General features: G+C 42.6%; 1 protein-coding gene across 1 annotated transcript in view; it reads left to right on the top strand.

Annotated features, from left to right (window-relative positions):
* The first annotated feature begins 9,506 nt into the window (after positions 1–9,506).
* Positions 9,507–19,690, top strand: part of LOC139373495 (phosphatidylinositol 4-kinase beta-like) — a 31,526-nt gene continuing 21,342 nt past the window's right edge. Inside the window, exons 1-2 of the mRNA XM_071114078.1 lie at positions 9,507–9,805; positions 17,492–18,843. Coding sequence (XP_070970179.1) covers positions 17,506–18,843 — 1,338 coding nt within the window. The 5' untranslated portion in view covers positions 9,507–9,805; positions 17,492–17,505. The remainder of the gene's footprint in view (positions 9,806–17,491; positions 18,844–19,690) is intronic.

Raw genomic sequence — 19,690 nt, 5'->3', positions numbered from 1 at the left:
GCACAGTTGAGATAGCCTACAATGTTTATGAAAGTGTGCGCCCAGCTCATTTTTGTATTTGCCTGTCTGCATTATTCGCCAGGGAAGGGAAACATTCTGCGTATATTGAAGCATTGCATCAACAAGGTGTTTATGAGAATATTCAAACATTGTATGAACGAACTGGAGAAAAAAAACGACTGTACTGAAGAGATCTGTATCAGTCCGCTAATACAGGACTAGTAAATGCCCGGTGCACTACTTTTGTGAAAACATTTCAACTAAATGTATTTGAGTGTTTACCAGTATTTGTAACTTGAATCTGATAATTATCTGTGCAAAACAGTTAATCTGATAATACTTATGGAATATAAAATACTTGCTTGATATATCCCCGGCATTAATTGATTTAATTCTTACTAATAACCCCCATAAATACTTGTCTAGTATTGCATATGATCTGATTCATATGAATGTACCCTAGTAAAATGTCATTCAGGATAACATTAAGTGTTTTAAAATAATAAAAATGTTATGCCCATTTTTCATAATGGACAATGACCCCAAGCATATTTCCAAAGTTGTGGCAAAATGGACAACAAACTTCAAGGAGAGCGGTTCAATTGTTGTGAAGAAGCAACTTCTCCCAACCATCCAGGAACAGTTTGGTGACGAACAATGCCTTTTCCAGCATGATGGAACACCTTGCCATAAGGCAAGAGTGATAACTAAGTGGCTCGTGGAACAAAACATTGAAATTTTAGGTCCATGGCCAGGAAACTCTCCAGACCTTAATCCCATTGAGAACTTGTGGTCAATCCTCAAGAAGCAGTTGGACAAACAAAAACCCACAAATTATGACAAACTCCAAGCATTGATTATGCAAGAATGGGGTGCCATCAGTCAGGATGTGGCCCAGAAGTTAATTGACAGCATGCCAGGGCGGATTGCAGAGGTCTTGCAAAAGAAGGGTCAACACTGCAAATATTGACTCTGCATCGACTTCATGTAATTGTCAATTAAAGCCTTTGACACTCATGAAATGCTTGTAATTATACTTCAGTATTCCATAGTAACATCTGACAATAATATCTAAAGATGCTGAAGCAGCAAACTTTGTGGAAATTAATATTTGTGTCATTCTCAAAACTTCTGGTCACGACTGTATGTCCATGCTTAGACTGGCAGAAATATAACTACCCAGAAAAAAAAAACTTTTCATTTGAATACCACATATTTGATGTGTCACGGGTACAACTAAAAATATGTTTACATTTTTTTACAAAAACTTCCTGCCTTACACTGAACAAAATGCAAACATCTATGAAAATATCTTCCATTTTATTCTTTGAGATTTGTTTGTCTCTCCGAGTCAACAAAAAAAGTTGTATTTTAATATAAAATCCTGGTGTTATACTGTATGACAATATTTTGTTACCCTGAATGACATCACTTAAATGTAATTCCTTCAGCAATAACGATCATATGAACTATTATTAGTAGCAGCAATAGTATTATTCTTTCAGCTATTTTTTAAGTAATAAAACTAAAAAACAGGATAAGATGTTTAAAATGTGCAGGCTAGCTGAACTTAGATCGCTTCCATACTAGAGAAAGAGAGAGAAATTAACCATACACCACACACATAAAGAACATAGGTTTTACTATGCAACATAGTTTAACTGACACATGAGGTACAATTTAATTAATCTAGGATTAATGTTGTACTTGTACAAGTTGTTCAGGGGGCTGCTCAAAAAGTTTGTCACGTTCTGACCTTAGTTCCTTTGTTTTGTCTGTTTTAGTATGGTCAGGGCGTGAGTTGGGTGGGTTGTCTATGTTAGTTTTTCTATGATTTTCTATTTCTGTGTTTGGCCTGATATGGTTCTCAATCAGAGAACGATGAAAATAAAACCTAACATAACTCAAACGGAAAGCATTTGCATTTCTGCGCAGTCCAGGCAGTGCTGAGAGGGAAAGTTTGGCCTGCTATTTGTTCTGGTTCTTGTTCTCAGAGCTGTCTATCGTTGTCCCTGATTGAGAACCATATTTAGGTAGCCTGTTTTCAATTGTGTTTTGTGGGTGGTTATTTTCAGTCTTTGTGTGTCTGCACCAGATAGAACTGTTTCGGTTGTCACTTTGTTGTTTTGTATTTTTGAAGTGTTCAGTTTCTTATTAAAAAGATGAACACAAACCATGCTGCGCTTTGGTCCTCTCCTTCTTCCACAGACGACAGCCGTTACAGTTTCTGTCAGAGTCGTGTGTATAGGTGGCAGGGAAGTCAGGCGCATGAGAATCAAACTGAGTGTAATGGAGTATTTAATAACAGACGAAAACAGAACTCCAACACTAAATGTAACAAATAAAACAAAGTGGGTACGAGGACCCGATCACGCACCAACACAACACTGCAATAACAAACAATCTCTGAAAAAAGACATGAGGGGAAACAGAGGGTTAAATACACAACATGTAATGAATGGGATTGAAACCAGGTGTGTAGGAAGACAAGACAAAACAAATGGAAAATGAAATGCTTGTTTTCCCCAGTGTATTTATCCCTGTGTTTCCTGGCTCTCTGTGCCAGTTCGTCTTGTATGTCCAAGTCAACCAGTCGCTTTTCCTGTTCTTCTGCTTTTGCTAGTCCTCCTGGATTTTTACCCTTGCCTGTTTCTGGACTCTGTACTTGCCTGCCTTGACCTCGAGCCTGCCTGCCATTCTGTACCTCCTGGACTCTGATCTGGTTTTGACCTTTAGCCCTTCCGCGACCATTCTCATGCCTACTCCTTTTTGGATTCTTAAACATCAATGACTTCAACCACCTGCATCTGGGTTTCGCGTTGAGTTATATCTGGGAATCTTTGTTTTAATTTCAACAATTTACTATCTGATGTGCTAGATGCCTTAAGATTGATATTTAAAAAATCCACTGGGGCTGATATGCTTGATCTATTTTTGCTGCAGCTCTCTGCCTCCCGATTTGCTGAATCATGACCTCCTTTTTACCTGAAGATCATAACTGGTACTATCCCCAAGGTTTGGAAGGCGGCCCATGTAATCCCCCTTCAAAAGGTGCTAAATAATTATTGCCCTATTTCTAAATCCTCTTGCCTAGCTAAAATATTAGATTCCTTGATTAAATTATCAGCTTTGCTCTTTATCTTTGAAATGTATTCTAAATGCACATCAGTTGGGTTTTAGACCAGGTCATAGCACTATCTCTGCTGCATCCGTAGTCATAAATGCGGTTCATTGTATGGCTAAAAGGTAACATTGTGCTGCCCTCTTCATTGACCTGTCAAAGGCTATCGATACTGTTGCTCATGCACCTCTAATTTAGAGGCTTCCCTCAATTGGCCTAGACCTAGCTGCATGTAACTGGTTTAGAAATTACTTGACAGAACTATGTATCTGCGGATGGTGTTAAATCAGGTTTCCCGGATATTATGAAAGGTGTGCTGCAGGGGTTGTTGAGAGTCTTGTACTTTTTTACATTAACAATATCGACTTGTCTGTAACCTGCACTTGTATACCGATGAAACTGTTTGCTATTCCCTCCACGGTTGACCAGGCTCCAACTACAGTCTTTCATTGCATTACATAAAGACTTGAAATTAGTATTGAATGCAGGTTTTCTATTTTATTTAACTAGGCAAGTCTTTTAAGAACAAATTCTTATTTTCAATGATGGCCTAACCCTGGCCCCCTTATGACTCCCAATCACGGCCGGTTGTGATACAGCCTGGAATTGAACCATGGTCTCTAGTGGTGCCTTAGACTGCTGCGTCGCTCAGGAGCCCCTTGTAAACTAAGTATATGTTCTCGAGAGTGCATAAAGTCTGATTTAAGCATATGTACTTTGGATAGTATCCATATTGACCATGTCCCTGCTTACAAGTATCTGGGCAAATAAAATGCTGTCTTTTAAAAAGCATATTGGGTTAGTTAAGAAGCAGAGAATAAAAATGGGATTCTTCTCTAGAACTAGGTCTTGCCTCGGTAAACATTCAGTTAACGTGCCTATTGGTCCTAGACTATATGAACGCAGCTGCTACTTCATTAAAGCCGTTAGATGCACTTTATTACAGGCAACAGTTTTAGCACTCATCACTGCATTCTCGACCAGAAAGTTGGTTGGCCCTCTGTCACGTAGGTTGATACTTTTACAAAAAGTTCCACTGTACCTAACATTACTAAACTTTAAACATACGAGTTACCACACCTTTTGGTCTCTAACTTAGGTAAATCAGCTTTTTGACATCAGTGGAACAATCTTAAATGTTCAGAAATGTAATGTTTTGGTGCCTCTAGGGCAATTCGGAATGCTTAGAGGATCCCGTTTACTGATGAGTCATTTTGACTTTCTGCTTGCATTTAGTATTTTCTATAATTCAGGGCTCATCTTCAGCCAGGTGGTTAAGTAACAAATCCACTGGTCTTCTCAATGGAGGTACTGCTTCGGTCCTGAAATTAGGTATTCAACACAAACCACATACCATTAACTGCTCAGTAACACTACAGATTGAATCTGTGCATGTGAAGGAGTGAAATCTATCCATTCACCAATCAAAGTATAATATTACTAAAAGACGTACAATGCTTGGGTAGCAGAGCAGGGCCTGTGGCTTAAATTGTAGCACCAAACATCAGCCAGCTAAATATAAAAGTTATTTTTTTCTGAAAATACTGTACCTGGAGTAGGACATCCAGCATGACCTGCAATCTGTGTCCAAGTGATACTCCCTTGGAATGGAATAAGGACAACAGCTTAGGGGTGTACTGGTCCAGCATGGCCATAAACCTTGGCTCCACACAGCTGTGTCCTTGACAGACACCAAAAGAACAGGATGTACCAAAACCATGGTCCCCCTTAAACGGCCCTCCATCGCATGACTAAGTAACACAAAGACACGAGTGGAAAAGTTACTAGCTTCGTACATGACCTTCAAACATAATGTGGAAAAGTAAAGGTTGAGGCTTATACATCACATGTATATAAGAGTTTGTAATTTTCCACCATAGTAGCTAGTCTAATTTTGACTAAGCTCTGCCTACATTAGTCAAACGCTACTTTTAAAGTGCAACGTGTGCGCTGGGAGTCGGGAAGCAGGTTTGGGGTTGGAATAATTTCATAAATAAATTAAAACATAATACAGAACAACGAAGCACAGACATGAAAAATAAACAATAGCGCCTGGGGGAATGAACCAAAGGGAGTTATATATATATATATATAGGGAAGGTAATCAGGGAGGTGATGGAGTCCAGATGAGTCTGATGACTCGCAGGTGCGCGTAACGATGGTGACAGGTGTGAGCCATAACGAGCAGCCTGGTGACCTAGAGGCCGGAGAGGGAGCACACTTGACATAATGATGCCACCGGTTTGGCCACTGGTTCAGAAAGTGGTACTCACAAGCCAAACGTGGCACCCGAAAATTGAGTACTACATCACACATGTGCACCACATCTTTGCTATCTCTCTCTTTTTGCTCTCCCCCGGAGTCATTGAGCCTGCCTTGCAAACTGAGCGGTGCCCCACCCTATTGAAAACTGCTAGGGCAAATGTCAACTCAACACACTTCTGCAGGCGGTAATGCTGGGCACTACATTATTCTAATTAGTCTGGCTCACAAAACAGAAAATCAGTGTTTCTTGTATCCAACATGGCTTACCACAAAATTATTAATTCAACTAAAGATTGTAGCTAATTGAGGTAAAACAGTATTTATGCATCTATTGAATTCTTATTGACCAATTACAACTAAAGCGAAAGGTTTAAAAAAATGAAATTGCTAACATTGCGGTCGGCATAAATCCCTTTTATAATCATGATCCAACAGTAAGATGGTATATGTCATGAAATGTTTGTAATTAGCCCACACAAGTGCAATAATTGAATGCAATATGCTGAGATGTACATACCTTTATGTTTTGAGATAATATGAATCAGCCACGAGGCACAAGAAGAATATAGATGATTAACCATTAACACATGTTATCAAGACCCTGCAACTACAACAAGTAGCTACAAAGTGTGTGTCACTAAATTATTTCCATATCCTTCCATGCCAAAGACTCGGCTACATGGACCTCACGTAACAAGCATTCATCATTTCGCTACATCGTTGGTTTTATAAGCTAGCTAGCTAGATATATACCAAAAAGTCAAATGTAGACATAGAAAAGAAAGCAAAGCTGGGTTAGAAAAACTCAGGCCATCACATTGGTCTACTGTCAGAGCGAGCACCTCGCCACCTTGTTTCTCTTTGCCTATTTGAGCTGTTCTTGCCATAATATGGACTTGGTCTTTTACCAAATAGGGCGATCTTCTGTATACCAACCCTTCCTTGTCACAACACAACTGTTTGGCTCAAGCACATTAAGTTGAAAATAAATTCCACAATTTAACTGTTAACAAGGCTCACCTGTTAATTGAAATGCATTCCAGGTGACTGCCTCATGAAGCTGGTTGAGAGAATGCCAAGAGTGTGCAAAGCTGTCATCAAGGCAAAGGGTGGCTACTTCAAAGAATCTCAAATAAAAAATATATTTTGATTTGTTTAACACTTTTTTGGTTACTACATGATTCCATATGTGTTATTTCTGATCAAGCATTGTACACAAAGACCACTAACTCACAAATGTGCTTTCATGCGTGCTCAGTCCCCTCCTGTACTCCCTGGCCACCATAAATTTTCACATGCATCTAGTTTTACCATCCTAAAGTCACCCCAGCATGAATGCTCATGAATGCTCATTCTTCACATTGCGAATGCTTATTCTTCACATTGTGAGTCCATATGTCCTTATAGAGATGTTGGGATTCCTTTGTTTTTTTGTTTTTCTTAAAGCCCTTTTTCTACCAAAGTTCGTGGTATCCCATTGGTAGTTACAGTCTTGTCTCATCGCTGCAACTCCTGATGAGGTCGGGAGCTGGGAGTCCTCCGAAACACAACCCAACCAAGCCACACTGCTTCTTGACACAATGCCCACTTAACCCAGATGCCAGCCGCACCAATGTGTCAGAAGAAACACAGTACACCTGGAAACCGTGTCAGCGTGCACTGCGCCCGGCCCGACACAGGAGTCGCTAGTGCGCGATGGGACACGAACATCCCTCCCGACCAAACCCTCCCCTAACCCGGACGACGCTGGGCCAATTGTGCGCCGCCCCATGGGTCTCCCGGTCACGACCCAGAATCTCTAGTGGCACAGCTAGAATTGCGTTGCAGTGCCTTAGACCACTACGCCACTCGGGAGGATGTTGGGATGGCTGCAGTTTCTCAGACCAATGCATGAGTCACCCCAGCATGAATGCCCATTCTTCACATTGCGAGTCCAGTTCAGTTATCATATGGGCTGGCCAGCCATAGTTGGTAGCAAAATAGTTACATATTAGAGCAATGCACAGCAGCCATTTCCAGTGCATTTCTGCTGTTGAATGGCCTCCTGACATGTGGCAGTCCAGTTCCATGGTTTCTCTGTCTCTAGTAACTGTCTGAGAGGAGGACTGATGGTGGACTGGGCCTATCGAGGATGTTTTGGGAGATTCAGGATGGCATGAAATCAAATTTGTGAATGAAAGCAAATTTGACTTGGAAGGTTGTCTATTGAACAGCTACCAAAAAGTGAAGTTTACATTCATCATGAATAATCATAGTTGATATTTCAACCCATTATATCTGTGTGTTTACAGATCTATATTTCCAATATGCAGTAAGATATCCAAATGTTGTTTGTTTGTGTGTGTAGGTCAGACAACTGACTACTTGCTAAGGACCCTTGGACTAAACACCTCCCTCTGCAACTGGATCCTGGACTTCCTGACAGGCCGCCCCCAGGTGGTACGGGTAGGTAACAACACATCTGCCACGCTGATCCTCAACACGGGAGCCCCTCGGGTGTGTGCTCAGTCCCCTCCTGTACTCCCTGTTCACCCATGACTGCATGGCCAAGCATGACTCCAACACCATCATTAAGTTTGCAGATGACACCGACAACGATGAGACAGCCTATAGGGAGGGGATCAGAGACCTGGCAGTGTGGTGCCAGGATAACAACCTCTCCCTCAATGTGATCAAGACAAAGGAGACGATCGTGGACTTCAGGAAAAGGAGGACAGAGCCCGCCCCCATTTTTATCGATGGGGCTGTAGTGGAGTGGGTCAAGAGGTAAAAGTTCCTTGGCGTCCACATCACCAACTAACTATGGTGGTCCAAACACACCAAGACAGTAGTAGAGGGCACGACAGCGCCTATTCCCCCTCAGGAGACTGAAAAGATTTGGCATGGGTCCTCAACTCCTCTAAAAGTTCTTCAGCTGCACCATCGAGAGCATCCTGACTGGTTGCATCACCGCCTGGTATGACAACTGCTCGGCCTCCGACTGCAATGCACTACAGAGGGTAGTTCGTACGGCCCAGTACACCACTGGGACAAAGCTTCCTGCCATCCAGGACCTCTATAGCAGGCAGTGTCAGAGAAAGGCCCTAAAAATTGCCAAAGACTCCAGCCACCCTAGTCATAGAATGTTCTCTCTGCTACCGCACGGTAAGCGGTACCGAAGCGTCAAGTCTTTGCCCAAAAGGATTCTTAACAGCTTCTACCCCCAAGCCATAAGACTCCTTAACAGCTAATCAAATGGCCACCCGGACTATTTGCATTGCCCCCCGCATTTTTACACTGATGCTACGCTCTGTTTATTATCTATGCATAGTCACTTTACCTCTACTACATATTACCTCGAACTAACTTGTGCTCCCGCACATTTACTCTGTACCGGTGCTCGTTGTATTTGCCTTTGTTATTGTTATTTCTTTGTTGCTCTTTGATTATTTGTTATTTTTAAATTTTTCTTATTTTTAATTTGTATTATTTATATATATTTTTTACTTCAGTTTATTTTAGTAATTACTTTCTTAACACTTATTTTTCTTAACTGCATTGTTAGTTAAGGTCTTGTAAGTAAGCATTTCACTGTAAGGTCTACCTACACCCGTTGAGTTTGTACTTGACCATTGCAGGTAGGGCCCTCTCCGTTTCATTCTGTTTGCTTCCGTTTCGTTCTTAAATGGTAGACCGTTTCCCTAATTAAATAGACCCAGGGTTCAGGGACTGGTGTATTTTCCCACATTGGCCACCGGGTGGCATACTATCCACAGACATACATTTAGTTAATGCAAATCAATGCAGTGAGTGCACAAGGCAAATATAAAATCTTCCAGAAACACACCGAGAAGTCAACTCAGTTAGGAAGAATCCAAAGACTCATGATCTACGAGAAAATGGGACATATCAAGTTAATATTCCAATGTAATCTATTTCCAACATTAGTTATTCTGAGCTTCCTCTTTTCAAATCACACAATATAAAGTACAGACCATAAACCATCATTTGGGTATATGTATGGTTGGTTTTGGTAATGAACAGATAGAACGCATCACACTGTACCTTATCTTGGTGGAAAGGGATGTGTTCATTTATGCCGCGTTCACGACAACTGGGAACAAAGGAAAAATGAGCTCCGACTGGAAAAAATAGTTTTAAACGGTCATCCAACTCAGAATTCTGAAGATCACTGACGTCATTATTTGACCTCGTTTTCCGAGTTCCCAGTTGTTTTCAACGCGGCATCAGATTCACTATGTGATAATGCTGGCGTCATCGGTCCTTTTAAATATTTTGAGGCGGATCCGTTGGCTAGAGGTTTCGGATTTGCGCAGCATCAGAATGAGATTTGAGCTGGGGTGCTAGAGTCTTTCCAAATGGAATTAGAAATCCAATGGATAGATTGAGACCCTAAAATCAAAAAATATTGTCAAGAGGGTAAGTTGTTTATTTATATAACTAATTTACCTAACGTTACAGGGTTCAATTGATATGTGTTGCTCCCGGTCCCAGCTGTGGCTAGTCGTTTTAAGGAATGCTTCCTCTTCCAATCGACGCAGTAGCTATCTAACAATACTAGCTACTAGTTGGCGAGAAAATCAGTCAGAAACTATGCTTTATTTATTGAGTTTAGCAGTATTAATGTATTTGTCCTTTTTAACGATTGGAGGTTGAAGTCAGTGATATGAAGAATTTCCTGTAACGCTTGTTGTAGCATTTAGGATCTTCAAGTGTTAGTTTACTAGCTGCTGGGCTAGGCGGCTAGCTAGCCTGGCTCGCGCTGCTAGCTAAGTAGATGGCAAACAATAACTCACGTGACCCAGTTTCTGGTTGTCTATGAAAGCATTAGCTAAAAAATGTAAAGCACGATTGAGACGGAGTATTAACTACAGCTAGGATGCTAGTCATTCTCAGGTGGGCACTGGGCAGTGTTTTTTTTTTTTTTTTTTTTTTTTTTGGGGGGGGGGGGGGGGGGGTGATAGCTAACTAAGCGTTTTGACTGTAACGATGGAGTGTTGGCACTCCTTGAAAGCCAATGGGTTCTGGTACACTAGCTACAGTTGTTAGCCATAGTAAATATTAGTTAATTGGTTTCGCCTATTCCTCCATGGCTATAGCCAACTGACTTTAGTTAAAAAGCCATATCGTTGGCGTATGTACTTCAAAAACAACTGTGCGAAGTAGTTAGGCATGCCGTTTGGGAAGTGCTCCTAACCAGCATCATGACTAACCACGGTAGGATTCAAGTGGTGATGAAAAGTGTGCATGATACCACTTAACGTTACTCTAGGGTTACCCACGTTCAAGTCGTTGAGAATGAAACGAGTGGGTTTGCCGGGGGGTTCCCGACGAGATGATGCCAGTTGAGTCACATGACTGATGGTTACCTTTGCGGACTGTTTTGAACTGCACGTGCCTCTTGACACTTTGTACAATTTGAAACGTCACACCGATGTTTATCATTAACGCTCGAGAATTGACTTGTCGCGTTCAAAACATCTGAACTCGGAAATCTCTGACCTCAGTGTGTTCAAAACAACTGGGAACTTAAAAAAACTAGCCCCGACTGGGAAAAGTCGATTGAACGTTAATCGAACTCGGAATTCCTAATCGGAAACCGCTGCATACACCCGTTTCATAGACGTCGTCATTTGATGCCATCGTTCCTCGTAGCTAGGTAAATTGGTGATTTGTCTGGTCATTTGTAACTGAAGAATATAGAAGAATGCACTCATTTCCATTTGTCATGTCCAAACAAACTGATTCACTTCCAGGTGGATTATCTTTCAGTGCACCAAACATTTCTAATACCAACCCATGTCCCCTAAAAGAGAAACTGAAAAGGAGCATCATCAGGATTGATGTTTTATCCAGACAGGACCTCAAGTTCACTGCAGACATTACTTGTATTAGTCTAATATATGGTGACAATGTAACATTTAGTTCAGGCATTGTAGACCTGCCCATCTGTGTTCAACCTGACACTGAATTTCAAGAGCTATTCCAGAGCGTAAGTATAAGGAAGTGCTGTATACCGGCAAGACCATAGCAAGTCAGTCTTCAGTATGGATATTTACCGTCATTTAAAATAATAAGCCACCCAGTTCTCTTCCTGTTCAGTTGCTTTTTTCTCTTGAATAAATTCTTACTGGGCTAGACCTACAGTGTATTTGGAAAGTATTCAGACCCCTTGACTTTATCTACATTTTGTTACATTACAGCCTTATTCTAAAATGTATTAAATTATAGTCCCCCCTCAGTCCCCACACACTACCCCATGGTGACAAAGCAAAAACAGGTTTCAACATTTTTGCAAATTTATAAAAAAACGACATCACATTTACATAAGTATTCAGACCCTTTACTCAGTACTTTGTTGAAGTACCCTTTCCAGCGATTACCACCTCAAGTCTTCTTGGGTATGACGCTGCCAGCTTGTCACTTCTGTATTTGGGGAGTTTCTCCAATTCTGTGCAAATCCTCTCAAGCTCTGTCAGGTTGGATGGAGAGCGTCGCTGCACAGCTATTTTCAGGTCTCTCCAGAGATGTTAGATCGGGTTCAAGTCCGGGCTCTGGCTGAGCCACTCAAGGATATTCAGAGACTTGTCCCGAAGCCACTCCTGCGTTATGGTCATTGTCCTGTTGGAACGTAAACCTTTGCCTCAGTCTGAGGTGCTGTGAAGCAGGTTTTCCTCAAGGATCTATCTGTACTTGATGCCTGGTATTCAGGCCAAAGAGTTAAATATTGGTTTCATCAGACCAATGTGGTCTGAGAGTCCTTTAGGTGCCTTTGGCAAATTCCAAGCGGGCTGTCATGAGGAGTGGCTTCTGTCTGGCCACTCTACCATAAAGGTCTGAGTGCTGCAGAGATGGTTGTCCTTCTGAAGGTTCTTCCATCTTCACAGAGGAACTCTCGAGCTCTCTGAGGGACCATCGGGTTCTTGGTCACTCACCTGACCAAGGCCCTTCTTCCCGATTGCTGTTTGGCTGGGCTGCCAGCTCTAGGAATAGTCTTGTTGGTTCCAAATGTCCATTTAAGAATGATGGAGGCCACTGTGTTGTTGGGGACCTTTAATGCTGCAGACATTTTTTGGTACCCTTCCCCATATCTGTTCCTCGACACAATCCTGTCTCGGAGCTCTATGGACAATTCCTTCAACCTCAAGACTTGGTTTTTGCTCTGACTTGCACTGTCAACTGTGGGACTTTATATGGACAAGTGTGCCTTTCCAAGTCATGTCCAAACAATTGAATTTACCACAGGTGGACTCCAGTCAAGTTTTAGAAACAACTCAAGGATGATCAATGGAAACAGGATGTGCAATTTCTAGTCTCATAGCAAAGGGTCTGATATATTTTTTTAATGCATTTGCTAACATTTCTAAACCCGTTTTCACTTTGTCATTGTGGTGTATTTTGTGTAGATTGGTAAGGACAAACAATTGAATCCATTTCAGAATAAGACTGTAATGTAACAATGTGGAAAAAGTCAAGGGGTCTGAATATTTTGAATGCACTGTAATGGACAAGCTGCCTTCTGGAGATGTGTGTTGGAGGGTCTTTGTTGATTTGACGACACAACCACACATTCCAACTCTAAAAGAGCATGATGTATCATTGTTTATTCAATGTACGTATTTTAAAAGCTGGGGGATGTTCTTGGTGAAGTCATAATGTGTGAGAGATCGTGATTTGAACCAGTGCCAGATTACTCACTCCCCCGCTATAGCAGAGAAACTTTACCGTCTGTGCTGTGATGGAAAGACTGAAGTGTGCAACTGATCCTGCTCGTCACAGTTTCGGAGAGCGAGCGAGACGCCAATCAGTGTTATTCCGCCTGAGTAGCTCATTGTGCCACTACCCCATTAAATAATACATCGGGAGAGGGGAGAGGTAGGGCTTTGTGCGCTTGATATTCCACCCCACTGACACACTGACTGTCCTTCTTGTTGTTTTCACTGTCCAGTAGCTGCTCTATAGAAATTAAATAGGGAAACAAATTAAAGATGGGAATGCAGGCTGATATCCTGTCACACCTGCTGAAAATGCCTTCACTTGTGGTAATGACATTTTAGAGTATATACGTACGTATGATATGTGGACAGTGGAAGGGTCATTTACCAGCAAGTTTTTATATGCTGTTTGTTTAAGGGGTGATAATTCTGTGTACAGCTCTAGATTTCTGATAACCGAGGGTCGGAGTTCAGGAGGCAAGGACGGCAAATGGACTCCTGTTGCAACATCGCTGGTTGGTCAGTCCAATTAGGTCAGATGTCGTTAGTGTTTGGAGTGAGAGATTTTTCACCATTGATCTAATTGGTAACAGTGACATGCAAACATTTTAGGGAACATCCCACATTTCACTCCAGACTTTACCATCCAACCACAACAATGATAAAGGCCATTCAGGCCGGTACACAGTGACTATTTGTGCACAACCACGTTAAGAGGCCACATTAAATAAGCTTGAAGGCCAGGCTGTACTGCCATGGTCTGTCCTGCAAATATCTCAAGCCCAGTTGGCAGTTGTCATATTTTCCTTAAAAGATATGGAGATGCCAGCACGAATACTCAATTATCAAGTGCACATTTGCCTCAAGGGAGAAGTTGTTGACTCTGTTCGTGTCTGTGCTGTATGACTCGCTCTGTGGAGCAGCAGCTGTGTGGAGGAAGAGAGGTGGCAGGCGCCCACCCCTACAGCCTCAAACCACACACCTGGAAGCCATCGTCCCACCCCTGCCTGACAGGGCCCCGGTGGGCCTGGAGGAGCCGGCACAGGCTCCATTACGTCAGTCACCTGTGTTTTATTAATCGCGACCGTGTCTCGTCTGGGTTGTGTTTTACAGTTGGCTGAGTTTGCAATCATTACAACCACACAGAGCCTTGTCAAAGTGCTAATCATTTTTTTTCAATTGCTTGAAACATTTACTTCCTGAAATTCCACCTAAAGAATTTCTGGTGGTGTCAACTGGTGTATCGGTAATGAAATCGGAACATCAAGCACATCCCACAAGAATGAGTCATGTTCTAGGTTACAGCTTGTAAAGTCAGTTAAACATTTATCTGAATAAATATTAGGTAGGCCTATCTCATGTCTCTTAGCCATTTAAAACATTTTAAGAGCTTTCCTTGCTATAATAACATTTGTGGGTACACACTGACCTCCAGTGATATCATATCAGTGCTTTGGGCACGTGTCACCGTTAATTGATACTCTGACTTTCCCTTGTATAAAGGCCTAATCTCCATTGTGTGCTAATCTCAGATCAGCTTCTAAAACAACATTTGTGGAGTTAATTAATTAGTCTTGGCCTAGACTATACCTTTGACTCTAAAGCTGTGTTAATAGGAACAGGCTTAGCGTAATAGCACAATGTGCTTTTGGGGCCTGGAATGGGTGTCAGAAGCAGCAGATCAGAATATTGTATTGTGGTCTGTGTTTTAATGTGTAGGCTAAACACACACCGAGAGGGAAGTAGATTACTTGAGTGTTTTGTTCTCTCAAAGTTGAGGCTGGAATGGCAATGTGTATTCTACAAACTGTTCAGCATCAGTGCCCGATTCTCTGACACAGCAGGGGCGGGACCTCTCCACAACATAATCAGATCTGGTGACAGTCAGAGGATCAGGATGTCTTACAAAGTGAACTGTACCTGAGAGAGAGCAAGGCCACATGCTCAATCTTAATAGGTCCACAACCTAATGACACCTATGAGAGCTACAGCATATGCTCATTTTAATAGCTGTAGGAACCTGAGCCATACGCTGTTTGTATTGGTAAGCCTAGGTCTTCAGTGACTGCCTTTTAAAAAACTTTTTTTATAGACAGCAATACACATGTAGTCAGGGCTACATGCTTTTAAGGAGGGTTGTTCAGCTGAAAGAGCCAGCTAAGCTACGCAACATGCATTCTAAAAGGGACTCGGGAGGTAGAGGACTCCAAATGCCTTTTTAAAATAGGCTCCATTTTTATTCTAGAAAGTGAAACGTGCTTCAAGTCTACTTGATCAAACCTTTAATCCAACCGAAGATCTACTCCAGAGGTTTGGGTGATTGTGGAAGTGAGAGGTCCACTTTCAGTTGGTGACGTGAACATTTGCGAAACCTTAAAGGTACTGATAAAGGCAAACATGCAGGGCTGTATCTTCTGTTTCACTGTTGTTGCTCAAGCCTGTGGTATTCATAGGGGACTATCGCGCACATGTAATTTAAAGCCCTGTCGCTGACTGCATGCTGAAACCTGTTGAATGACACGCATGTGATAGATTCTCATGAAACCAGTTTTAACCATGGCAGTAGCAAATTCAGTTAGAAAACCATGATATCTGCAACAATCCACTGTAATTTTGAAGACCAGATGCTTAGTTTATGGCACTTTAAAATGAGGCAAACACATTTGACATTTTCGCCTGAATTTTGGACGCTTCACCCCAAGTTCTCATTACCGAAATCTGTCTAAAAGGCCTAGTTTTTTAGCCTGATGGTTTCTTTCTGGAAATATGTTTACTTTGGTCCCTCAAGTGGTTCTCATGCTTTAATAGCCCCCCCCCCCCCCCCCTCATGAATCCCCAAAAAGACTTGCCTATTAGCTAGTTTTTAAAGGCGAAACCTTAGTTTTTGTAGAGAACTATGAAAAGTGCCAATCTCCCTCTGTTTCCTGAAAATGACCAGCATTTTGTCATGACATTTCTATACATGAATGATGGACACACAATGAATGTGAAATCTTGAGCTATCAAATACTTTTCCAGACCTTTTGAATGGAAATGCTGTCGTGGACACTATCACATCAGTGCAATAAAGCATTAATCTCGTCCCCTTCAAGCAATGAGGGGAATCTGCCTGGTTATGTAACGCTCTAATCCTTTCTGTCCCGGAGGGAATTGGAAAGGGCCTCAAGCACATCTGTGAGGCTTGTGTCATTGGCTCAGACTCGTTCTAGGAAATCTTGGGAGTGCAGCTGCGTGGAGTACTGTGTTTGTCACATCTTTGGACTTGGTTATGGCAGGAGTGTGATCATGGATGTCTGGAGAACCGACCTTGTGACCCAGTAGATCTAATGCTGATTGGAAATGCATGCTTTGTGAATTGATTTTGGTAAAGGTACTGGAATAGATTAAAATGTTTAATACTTGGTCATACTGAACAAAAATATAAACGCAACATGTAAAGCGTTGGTTTCATGAGCTGAAATAAAAGATCCTAGTATTTTTCCATATGCAAAAAAAAACGTATTTCTCTCATTTTGTGCACAAATTTGTTTACATCACTGTTAGTGAGCATTTCTCCTTTGCCAAGATAATCCATCCACCTGACAGGTGTGGTTTATCAAGAAACTGATTAAACGGCATGATCAATACACAGGTGCACCTTGTGCTGGGAACAAAAGGCAACTAAAATGTGCAGTTTTGTCAACACAATGCCACAGATATCTCAAGTTGAGGGAGCGTGCAATTGGCATGCTGACTGCAGGAATGTCCACCAGAGATGTTGCCAGATAATTTTATGTTCATATCTCTACTATAAGCCGCTTCCAATGTTGTTTTTAGAGAATTTGGCAGTACGTCCAACCGGCCTCACAACCGCAGACCACATGTAACCATGCCAGCCCAGGACCTCCACATCCGGCTTCTTCCCCTGTGGGATCGTCTGAGGGAAGGGGTGGGGGGAGTACTGAGGAGTTGTTAATAAAGCCTTTTTGTGGTGAAAAATGAATTGTTATTGGCTGGGTCTGGCTCCCCAGTGGGTGGGCCTATGCCCTCCCAGGCCCACTTATGACTGTGCCCATTTTCAGTCATGTAAAATCCATAGATTAGTGCCTGCTGAATGTATTTCAATTGATGACTTCCTTTTATATGAATTGTAACAGTAAAATTGTTGTAAATGTTGTTTTTTATATTTTTGTTCAGTATATATTCCAGATGGTAGTTTGCTCTTTTGGTAAATGTTAATTGAGCCATTCAGTTAAATATTTAATTTAAAAAAAAATGAATATATGCTTTAGGCTAACCCTTGAAGTCATATAACTTCAAGAATCAATCTGATGTTATGAATACATGCTACTTTTCCCCTGTCTGTACACTGGTCTCTCATGCTCCACTGACTCATCTGTCCTTCTCCCAGGTTCAACTGCCACCATGGCTGAAATGGAAGTGGCTATCTCTCCTGCCCAGATCGAGACACTTCATCTCAGCCCCTCGCTGTCCTCCACCTCTACATTTTCCTGCCCTTCCTCACCTGGATCCTCTTCTTCCTCATCCTCCTGCTCGGACTGCTCCTCGGACTGCCCCAACCAGCACCAGTCCTCTTCCAGTCCCAGAAGCTCCAGTCCCAGAAGCTCCAGCCCCAGTGGCTGCAGCAGCGGCAGCGATGGCATGCGGGGCTGCAGCCCTCCTTTGGACATCATATCTGAGGACGCTATGGAGCTGGACCTGGTCATCGACCCTGAAGTGGCCCTGAAGGCTTGCCAGGAGGTCCTGCAGAATGTCAAACTTCTGAAGGTTGAGGAAGAACCAGAGTTGTTGGAAAAGTGCAGCCCGCAAAGGCGGCTGCCCAATGGAACAGTATACTTGGAGCCTTTCGACACGGGTTCGATTAAAGAGGAGGAAGAACAGCATGATCCTCTACAACAAATACCGCTACCATGTCCTCTGTCACAACAGCCTTGTGACACAGGTTCCATTAAAGAGGAGGAAGAAAGTGATGCTCTTCGACATATTCCTTGTGACACTGGTTCGATTAAAGAGGAGGATGAAGAGGAGGAAGAAAAGCGTGATCCTCCCCGACAAATTACTCCCACATGCCCTCAGTCGCAACAACAGAATGGTGACCAGTCCTCCGCAGCAGCCAAGCAGTCCTTGCTTTTACGGTTATTTGAGTCTAAGCTCTTCGACGTCTCCATGGCCATCTCCTACCTGTACAAGTCCAAAGAGCCTGGCGTCCAGGCCTACATTGGCAACCGCCTCTTCAGCTTCTCTGACGACGACGTGGACTTCCACCTACCCCAGCTGCTCAACATGTACGTCCACATGGACGAGGATATGGGCGACGCCATCCGGCCCTACGTGGTGCACCGCTGCCGCCAGAGCATTGCCTTCTCCCTGCAGACGGCATGGCTGCTCGGCGCCTACTCCTCCGACATGCACATCTCTACCCAGCGCCACTCGCGCGGCACCAAGCTGCGCAAGCTAATCCTCTCCGACGAACTAAAGCCCCACTCGGCTTCTAAAGGTGTAGATCCAGCTGGTGCTGCAGCCGCCAGCCCTGGGCTGCGGGACGGTGCTCGGATTCACCAGCGGCACGCCGTGGAGCTGTCCCCGGCTCCCGACAGCCAAATCATCCCTGCCGATGCCTACCTCTCGCCTTCCAAGCGGACACACCAGCGGTCCAAGTCGGACGCCACGCATTGCACGAGCCTGGCGACTAGCCTCAAGAGAACAGCCAGCAACCCCAAGGTGGAAAGGGGCTACGATGAGGTGAGTACCTTAACCTCTCTAGGGTACGTGGGACGCTAACGTCCCACCTGACCAACATCCAGTGACAGTGCAGGGCGCCAAATTCAAACACACATCTCATAATTAAAATTCCTCAAACATACATGTATTATACACCATTTTAAAGATAAACTTGTTGTTAATCCCACCACAGTGTCCAATTTCAAAAAGGCTTTACGACAAAAGCATACCATGCGATTGTTAGGTCAGTACCTAGTCACAAAAAAACGCAGCCATTTTTCCAGCCAAAGAGAGGAGTCACAAAAAGCAGAAATAGAGAGGAAATGAATCACTAACCTTTGATCTTCATCAGATGGCACTCATAGGACTCCATGTTACACAGTACATGTATGTTTTGTTCGACAAAGTTCATATTTATATCCAAAAATCTCTTTACATTGGCACGTTATATTTTGCCTATAAAACATAAAAAGTGCAGAGAGCCACGTCAATTTACAGAAATACTCATCATAAATGTTGATGAAAATACAACTTATGCATGGAATTAAATATATACTTCTCCTTAATGCAACCGCTGTGTCAGATTTCAAAAAAGCTTTATGGAAAAAGCACACCATGGAATAATCTGAATACAGCACTCAGAGACCAAAACAAGCAATACAGATACCCGCCATCTTATGGAGTCAACAAAAGTCAGAAATAGCATTATAAATATTCACTTACCTTTTGATCTTCATCAGAATGCACTCCCAGGAATCCCAGTTCCACAATAAATGTTAGTTTTGTTCGATAAAGTCCATAATTTATGTCCAAATACCTCCTTTTTGTTTGCGCATTTAGTACAGTAATACAAATACGCAGGCAATAG

The sequence above is a fragment of the Oncorhynchus clarkii genome, chromosome 18, assembly GCF_045791955.1.
Source record: "Oncorhynchus clarkii lewisi isolate Uvic-CL-2024 chromosome 18, UVic_Ocla_1.0, whole genome shotgun sequence".
In the NCBI taxonomy this organism is placed as follows: domain Eukaryota; kingdom Metazoa; phylum Chordata; class Actinopteri; order Salmoniformes; family Salmonidae; genus Oncorhynchus; species Oncorhynchus clarkii.
The sequence above is the reverse complement of the archived record's forward strand: the minus strand, read 5'-3'. Positions and strand labels throughout refer to the sequence as shown.